Raw genomic sequence first — 9,765 nt, forward strand, 5'->3', positions numbered from 1 at the left:
TTAAAATAAGCTAAGAATTAATGGTAGTATAACACGGCTGAATTAATAATTTATTTATTCCATAATCCTGACAATTCTATGACTTCAGAAACTATCATAGAATTAGATGTTCTTCTAGTAATCGGTGAAAAAAAAGGGTGGTCTTGGTATCCAAGGGTCATAAAAGCTATTGTGTTAATTTCTTGGTATACAAGGGTCATAAAAGCCATTGTGTTAATTTCATTCCCTATTCACCTTCTTAAGCCTTTTTTATAAGTAGGTCTCTTCCCCCAAAGAATACTACACCAAATTAGAGACGGATAATTACTTTCCCTAAATTCTAAAAAACTTAAATTTGTAAACATCTAGCTTTTAGCACTGGCCAAATGAGAAATATGCAACAAGTCTGCTTAGATAACAAATTTTATGCCAAGCCTAACCCCCACACATTTTGGTTAACAAATTTTATGCCAAGCCCGCCAATGAGTTTTCCATTTAGATTGAAAGAACCCACCAATATCGTGCTAGAGATATATTGACATAGCTTAGATGACTACTTTTAGAAGGATTTTTTTTCCGGTTTAAAGAGAAGAACATGACATTATATTATATACATTTTTTTATGTAATATTTGTATATCGTTAAACAATATGATATATAGATTTTTAAGGCAAAAATCGAAGAATGTTCCCCGCGGAGTATGCAATGAAAAAATTGGGTAATTGTAAAAGTAAGCTCGATAATTCGAATCAATTACCCTTGAGAATAATAATAACAAAAAATAGAGAAAGCTTCATTAATTAATTAAGAAGCTCTAAAAAAATTTATTGGAAAATCCAATATACACGAGAAAGACCCAAAGCAGCCGTCTAATTTTGGTGTTACAACTCAAGAGTTTGGGACCTAATTTATCCAAAAAAAAGAAAAAAAAAATATGAGGACCTAAGATTACACGCAGCATTTCAAGAAAGTAGACGTTAAATACAACTCAAAAAACAGAAAGATATATATTGGTTTCAACTACCTGATTTTCTTTTACAGAGTGTAACAATTTTAAGTAATAAATTAAAAAAAATTACGAAAATGCCGCAAGAATTTAACCGGGAAAAAAGGCGCCAAAGCCTACCAAAGATACCAATCTAACCCCAAAGAACAACAAGCCACCACCATACAAGAGTTGCAGAGTGAAGAAACAGCAGGGATGTATCTATGCAGTAAATATAAAACAAGCAGAAGCAACCCCCGCTTTGTTGATGGCCTAATAATCTCCATCAACAACCAATGGCATTCCCTGAATTGTTGATTGGGATATATATCGTCCCGACAAATTGAAGGAATAATCACCCCCGAAAAGATGCACTGTTAATTATAACCATGGTCCATGAATTTGCATTTTCTGGGTTCTTATCACGTGTCAGTAAAGTGAAAGTAGTCAGCAACTTTAAAATGATTTGCAAGCCGTAGAACAGCACCCTGAACAACTTTAGAATCTGGGGAGACAGAATTGGGAAATGAGGGTAGACACGTCGGTAAACATTGCTCGCTATCTTCTGGAGGACAGAAGTAAAAGAGCACCGATCTGCAGAATATGAATCTGGAAATGGAGGCAAATCATCAACACACTTCCACTTGTTTTAATCCTAATACATCCAGAAGTAAAGCTCGGAAACAATTAAGTCTATTTACGTTTAAGCACTGAAGTTTCTACCATAGTGCGGATTCTATCCAAACATGGAAACACGAAACAAATTATCAAGCCCATCTGTCATCTCAAATCTTATGATGTTATTTTTCCTTACCAACGGAAAAAAAAATAAAAGATCTATGATGTTGTTCCCGTCAAGTAAATACTGCAGTCTGGATGTGATAGGTTATCTTACAGTAAAAGTGCGCTATCAACTTTTAAATCCAATTTATTTATCAGAATATATAAATTATGAATTATTTTACAATAAAGTTTGTTGTCTTTCTTGATATGAAAGTTTAAGTACCTCAAAATAAGTCGTCGAATGAAAGGATCAGACAAAACTTGTGCCCAAACCAAATCCAGACTTGTAGATCTCAGTAGAATAACTTCCCAATCAGTGAAAGCCGTGGAGAGTATGTCCTCAGCCTCATTATAAACATCCTAGAAAGTGAATCAAATTAGATCCTCGTAGACACATTTAATTTTCAGGAAGTACAGAAACATCGTTGTATTAACTTACATTTTCAGCTTCTGGATTTGAGAAGCCAATCAATTGGCAAAATGCTGGCAGGGGAGCAGTCAAGAAAAATGTAAACTGACTTCCATTTTGAGCTATATCCGCATCAGATGGGTTTTTATACGATGGTCTCAAAGGTGAAAGAAGAAGTGCAGCTGGCTCCCCTCTTTCTGCACCATGTATAACCTGAAACATTTTCAAACGTAAGTAGCTAAAGAGAGAAATGGTATTCACATTCAGATGAACCAATGCTCTATATTGAACTCTTGCTAATGATTTATCACCTAAATTAGAAAGCATCAAGACAACCAAACATCTCCAAAAAACATTTTGTCTAAGGACGTGACCTTGATTTTGTCTAAATAGCTTATTGTGGTATTGAGCTTCCTTCAAAAGCATCAACACAACCAAATAAGTTCTTAAAAGAACTTGAGTTTACCATGGTGGTTAATTACAAAAATATCCATATGATTACAGTAGCCACATAAAAGATGTGTGCCAACAGTTTATATGACAAAACCTTCAGCAAATGTAGTTATTGGTATATGGGATTTCAGAATTACATCAGTAGCTAAGATGAAAATCATGAATGGTTTGAAAAAGCTTTCAGGAAAGGTAAGTTTTTTTTTTCTTGCTCAAGTAGACATGAGAACTGTAAACCATAAAATGTATAGTATTATTTTTTTTAAAAAAAATAGAGTGAAAATTGAACAAAATCTGATTTAGAGTTTTTTTGCTGTGGAGAAAACACAGCCTCGAAAGTCATGCCCAAGTTTTGACAAACCTGCCTTGAATGCATGGCTATTGTCGCTATCAATAATCAAGAAAAGAGGTCTACGTGTAAATGGAATAACATCTCCAGGATATAGATTATTTGAACCTGAAAATCAAGAAAAGACCCAACATTAGTAGAGCAACAAGGCAGCCTGAAAAAGTAGAGTAAAACTGAAAAATTCTCATAAAAGAATAAATCCTGCACATTTGATATGATTTGAAGGGTACCTACCACCATGTCCTCTAGGCCCGAACCATAAATATTTATCATAATCTCCACTTGAAGACTCTCCCTTGTCAATTACACATGAATGAGACAGAGTACTGCTAAGCTCGTGGACTTTGTTTCTTGACAATTTCTGAGACCCTCCCAAGTATTCCATTGAAGCAACATTACGACCAACCTTCCCTGCATAAGTGAACTCCAAGGTTACTACTTACTTATCCTGGATAACTTGACAAGACAATTTAATTGTTATCATAATATAAGCAATCTAACCTGAGGCTGAAAGGTACACAAGCATAACACTATCTGGGGGTAGCTCCTCACAAATTGTAGCCATAACCTGCCAGCACATCATGTAGATGAACATAATAAGCTTTGCAAACAGCAGATAAATAAAAGAGTAAGGCAGGCATAGACATATTAAAGTTGAAGTTCACAATCAACTCTCAACATAACCTCAATCAGAGGAAACAGTGTGGAAGATGGGCCCCTTAGCTTAATGGAAACTTATTAGCCCAAAAATGACAATAATAATAATGCAACCTATACACTCAAACAAACAGACGTGGAACTGCAATAAATAACATTGATCATTGGCTTTAAAAACCATATTTTCAAACTCACCGCTATTAAATGGGTAACAGAAGGACGATAGAGAATAGCCTTCCTTGGGTTTGGAGGTAAAGATGGATCAGTCATGTCTGCTGCCAAGTTTATATCTATCAATCCAGAAGCCCCAGAATGATCAGTAAAAGAACCATTCTCCTTTGATTCTGGTGGACGCCTCTGGTAAAAGGATCCAGTTGGCTCCCATTCTAAAGATTGTAGCATTCTAAATGTGTCCAATGTGAGTTCAGCGAATTTAACCTGCAAGTGAAAGTATATTTACATTCCGATTTTTTTTGCCTTTTTCATGATGTTAGAACCCCACACGAACTAAAATTGACCATCATCATGAAAAAAATATCTCACCTCATTCCGGTGATAGCTGGTTAGTAGTGCATCTTTAAATTTCAAGACCTTCTTTGCATGAAAACGAGTCACATACGGGACAGATGCTGGATGAGAATCATATGTAGCACAATAACGCAATGGCCGAGCATTCGTAAAGGACGTATCAACTTTCATAAATCTAACAATTTCTTGCACCACTTGCCTCCATTCTTTGAAATTAGTATCCTGCAAAGATATAGTTTACATGACCTAAATCAAGTAAGAGAGAAATTATGAAGGCTGTATGCAGGAGCCAATTTAAAAATAGCAAGGTTCAACAAGCATAGAAGAAGCGAAGTCTTTTCCAAGTACATACAATTCCTTTATTATTAAATATGTAATTTAAGTCACAGAAATTGCACAACACAGCACATAACACTCAAAAAATTATACTGCAAACATCAGATGGTCTCACATTTATAAATGTTATCTTGCAGATTAAGTTTGGCCACATCGAGATATTTGAGAAGGAATAAGAAACTATAGAACCAACCCACTGCCGGGACCAGATTGACATGCCTTTCCTCACCCCACTCTCACACACAACCTAAAAGCAAAAGTTGTCTCTCTATAAATCAACTCCTAAACCATCCAAGTCAGTAAACCAATCTCACCTGGCAGTAAACCAAACCTGATCATAATGTCAAATGTTCAAAGAATCACAATTTTTATACTTGTACTCCTACTAAACTCTACAATCTTTGGAAGTATGAAACACCACTGGACTTAACCTCTTGGGTGTTTAAGGAATAACATTTCACTGTTCAAGAGAAATGTAAATTACACTCTATAGTTTTTGCATTCTTGCTATTCTGCATATTCTTAGCAAAAAAAAACCACACACACACACAAAGTACTAACTAGGTTTGACTGTTTCTTTCAGGTCACCAAATAAAGCAACTGAGACCATATTTTGATTAGCTCTCTCTAATTTCTATACTTTTTCTGTCTGCATGATATGATTCCACACCTAACTCGCCGAGTCCACCAGGCACGCTACTGGAGCACCCCAACTAAAAGCCATGGCATTCTCCATGGTCAAGTTTAGCATTGTAAATTCATGAAAACCCTTCACAATTGGAAATTACTTTATTCAACGATCACTACATATCAAATTAAACAATAGCAATAATACTGTGTAAAGAAATCAATTTTAAAAAAAAAAGTAAAAATAAAATAAAATGTTGGTGACTATCAATCAGGTAATGGATAAAGACAACACATGAATCCTTGATTGTTTCATCTAGTTGACAAATCAAACAACACGAAATTATACCGATCTAATTACAGTAACCATCACTACAAGAATTTTGGTTTCAGAACCACACTCTGCCAGTGAATTTAGGGGAAGAAGGAATCGAACTTCGAAAATTTAAGTATCCACGCAAACAATTGATATTCATTCAACAGGAATATATATATATATATTTGAATAAATTGAGTACCCTATAATTGGCTTTACACTCATCAACGAGAGCTTTGAAACGGTCCAGAAGATGGTTCACCATATCCGTACGGCTCAAGATGAAAGAAACCATCAAAAACCTGGCGTAGAACCTCAATTCCTTGAACCTGACACCGAGATCCTTACCTAAGCCTTTGGATCCCTCAAAGTACCTCCGGTTGAGAATTGCCTCATAGAAAACGTAAGCCTCGACGAGAAACCTAGCCTCGCTGGTCCTCATGTACTGACCGAAGTAGAGCTGGCCGATCCGGCTTGCGATCTCACCGATTTCCCATCGGTTAAGCCCCGACTCAACGAGCCTGGACCGGTTCTCCTGCTGGTACTTCCATAGCCGCATGTAGGCCTTGAACACTTTCTGGAAGTAGTGTTGGTTATGGACCCGTCCGTACGCAGGCACGTCACGAACCCTAGCGAACTTCCGGTCCGCACTCTCCACCAGCGCCCGAAACGTCCTCGGAACGACGTCGTTTTCGTTCATGCTGGACCCCAAAAAAAAAACTCACTTCTCCGACGAATTACGATATTCTCCGGCTCTCATCGGAAAATGTGCAGCTTCTAAAGCTAAAGGTCAGAGAAAGAGAGAGAGAAAACGAAATATTTTTTCGGTTTATTTGAGAGGTGTATCAATGGTGGCGTCATAATTATCCCCCATTTCTCTTTTTTTTTTTAAATATTTACTTTTCGGCTTTTGCTTTTTTAATTTTTAATTCTCTTTCTGGGTTCGCCGAGTTAGGAGTTACAGTGGCGGTTCTTAGTTCATAAAGAGAGTTTGGGATTAGTATTTTTATGGCCATGACAAGAGTGGTGTTTTACTGTGTGAGTTTAATCACCGTTCGACTTATCTACATTTGACTTTCTTGCTCGTTCGATTGCTGACACGTGTTCCGTTGATTCGAGATATAATTATGTATTTTCAGATTAGATTGGATAAAGTTAAAAACTTGTGACGCTGTTGTTTTCAATGTATCTATTCATTTCAAACTTAAATTTCTGTACATTTTAAATTAATATTGTAATTTTTTTAGCACATGTTTGCTTAAATCATACGAATAGTCTGTCTACCTAAATAAATTAAAATAAAATAAAACTTACTTCTAAACAACAATCTTATATATTTAATAACTTTTTTTTGTTCATTAGAAAAACACAAATTTCATCAACTACTACCATGACAACAATCCAAAAAAAAAATCAAAAGTCACCACCAAATGGGGTGGTAATGGTAAATATTTGAACTTAAGTGTTTCTAATTCTTATTAGCTTAATTTGCTTATGAATAAATATATATGTTAAAGTCAAAAAAGAAAAAGGAAATAAAATAAAATAAAAAACTTTAATGTAGAAAAGGGTAAGTTAAAGCATCAAGCTCCATGGGTGACTTTGATTTTTCTTACTTCTTTAGCTGTGAAAGTCATATCTATCTATAGTCTATATAGGCTGACCAGAATAATTCTGATTAAGTACCTCAATTCCTTCAAATCAATATTTTTATTATTAGGCCCTTCCTACGAGGATTTGATTCTTTTCTTACTCTGTAAAGCAAAGATTAAACGGTGCGTTTTAGCTGAATTATAACAAAATTTTGGTCTAACTAACCAACCAGATTATACATAAAATATTGTAAAAAAAAAGTGGGACAGCTTGCAACAAAAACCTTGACTACAAGAGAATCTGAGACAACTACAGTATATGCATATTTTTATTCTAACTAATATGTCAAATCACTTTCTTTGACTGAACATTCATTTTTTATTTTATTTTATTTTATATATTTTCCTGAAAATATGTCTCAGTTGTCAAAACGGGGTAAGTGAGAAAATGGTTAAATTTTAGTGAGCCTGCTCTTGCTCTGCTCTGTAAAGCACTCTGAAGTTTCTGCCATGGTTTTGTTCCTTTGGGCCCTCATTGTTTGTTTTGTTCTAACCAAGATTTATGAATGTCATAAAAATATTTATAAATAAACTAATTAAATGCACCCCAAGGACAACTTTTAATTAGCAAAACAATAATCATGTGGATGGATATGAGATTCCATTTTGTCCAAATAATTATAGTGAATAAATTAGTAAATCCATTATTGTTGGGTGGTGTTGTTATTATTAGCCTTAGTAATTGTAATTGTAATTGAAATATTTAGTTTTATTGTTATTATATAAACATGCATGGACATGATTTGTTTTTAATAGGTAGGGAATATAGAATGATTTAATTATTTAATAAAAATTAAATTATATGACTTTATTTTATGTGAGAAAAAGCCTGAAATGGCATGAAATATTGTGCTTAATCACATGGATAATTGTTTTCAATTATGCCTCTGATTTTGGTCAATGAGGTACATAATACAATTATTCAAGTTACAAAGGCTGTCTTGAATCAGCCACTAAAGATATTTAACAACAATATATATAATATAATATTATGTTATGTTACATAAAAAAAAATTGATATTATTTGATTATGATTTTCACTCTTTGAGCACTAGTATTATTTTAGAATAACGTAGAAGTTAGTACCAAAGTCTAAAGTTTAATGAAATAATGGAACCAGGCTGTGGTGCCTTGCCTGCCCTTGATTTCACCACTACAACAAGGCTTCAAATTATATGGTATTGAATATCACAGCGAATTATAATCTGACTTTGGTTTTTTGGCTTATATTTTTGGCATTTAGGGTCCTCCTTTTTAAAAAATTATATATTTATATATTATTCTGTTTTATATTTTAATATTTGTTTATCTAATTGGTTTGGGAGTTGGGAATAGGACAAAGTAAATCCCTTGTGAAAATAACAGTACGCTAACTCTTGCTTTTGTTTAATCTTTACGAATTAAAGGCAAAACTCCATACTATAAAATATAAATTCAAGTACGTTTCATTTTTATTTTTATTTTCAGATTTTGAACTGGTTATTTCAAGTTTTTTATAAATCACTCTTTTGAAAGTTCGTCCTTTTTTGGATGAATTTTTTTGGACTCAAGCTAGGACTGGTCCTTAGAGTAATTTTTGTCAAGTTATATCATTTAAATTTTCGAGAACAATTTTGTCTTATATCGATTGTTTAAATTTTTTAATGATTCGTATTCTAATTTTGTTTGCATTTTAGCTAAGAAAATGAGTTTTATGGTAGAATATAATTCAACCTCTTCTTTGTATATCTATTAAATCTTAAGATAATTCAACCATATTTTAAAAGATAAATAAATAAAACCATATTATAAATCCACCTCATTTAGTGTTTTTTTCTCATTCTTTAGTGTGTGTGACCAAACGTCTATATATATTAATTAATATGTTCGAAAGCCAATTGTATATTGCAATGTGGTATAGCAAAAAAAAAATCAATAATTGATAAAGAGTTGGTATGTATATCTTTCAAATAAATTGATACGTCACTATTTATTGGATGCCTATTATATAGCTCTATAAGCTTCTTGGTGGCAAAATCAATTCTCTTAATATTCATTATTGATATATGAGTTTTTGTAGGATAACCACTAAATTTTTCACAATTTCCACAATGGTGGCAATTAGGGCTGTGCAGAAATGATCTGATCCAATAACAAACCGACCGATCCAATGTCAACCGACCGTTAAAAATTGGATATCCAATCATGATTGGATTGGATCGGATGATATTTTTAAAAATCCAATATTGGATCGTCGGTTCTTGGATGACATGTAAATCCAATGGATCCAACCGACCGATCCAATCCAATAATGATCCAATACCATCCAATTAATATTCAGATAAAAAATATATTATATATATTTTTTAAAGTTAAAATATATTATATTTTATTACATTTATTGTTTACATATATTATATTTGATGTACTAAACTTTTTTATTTAATTATGATGTATTATTGTAATTTTATGTTGGATTCCTACAAATTATTAAGACTTATGCTTTTAATTTTATGTTGGATTCCTATAAATTATTAAGACTTATGTTTTTAATTTTATATTAGATTTGTGTTGTAAACTTCTAAATCATTACAATTAAATATGTTTATTATTTGGATGAGTAATTAATGTTTTTATAATTGAAATAATATATTTTTTTTAAAAATCAGCCTAAATAAAGGTTTCAAAAGATCGGATGGATCCGATCCGATCCAA

The 9,765-nt window shown here is 33.1% G+C and overlaps 1 protein-coding gene across 1 annotated transcript; it reads right to left on the reverse strand.

The window, feature by feature from the left end:
- Positions 1-751: 751 nt before the first annotated feature.
- LOC133805835 (uncharacterized) lies at positions 752-6,396 on the reverse strand. Its single transcript, XM_062243987.1, has 9 exons — positions 5,622-6,396; positions 4,156-4,362; positions 3,808-4,050; positions 3,457-3,523; positions 3,190-3,366; positions 2,972-3,063; positions 2,187-2,369; positions 1,971-2,107; positions 752-1,573 (listed from the first exon to the last, which is right to left on the reverse strand). Exons 1-9 carry the CDS (start codon positions 6,117-6,119, stop codon positions 1,387-1,389), a joined length of 1,791 nt encoding a protein of 596 aa, XP_062099971.1. The 5' UTR covers positions 6,120-6,396; the 3' UTR covers positions 752-1,386.
- Between the last annotated feature and the right edge of the window lie 3,369 nt (positions 6,397-9,765).

This window comes from Humulus lupulus, chromosome 1 (genome assembly GCF_963169125.1).
Source record: "Humulus lupulus chromosome 1, drHumLupu1.1, whole genome shotgun sequence".
Classification (NCBI taxonomy): domain Eukaryota; kingdom Viridiplantae; phylum Streptophyta; class Magnoliopsida; order Rosales; family Cannabaceae; genus Humulus; species Humulus lupulus.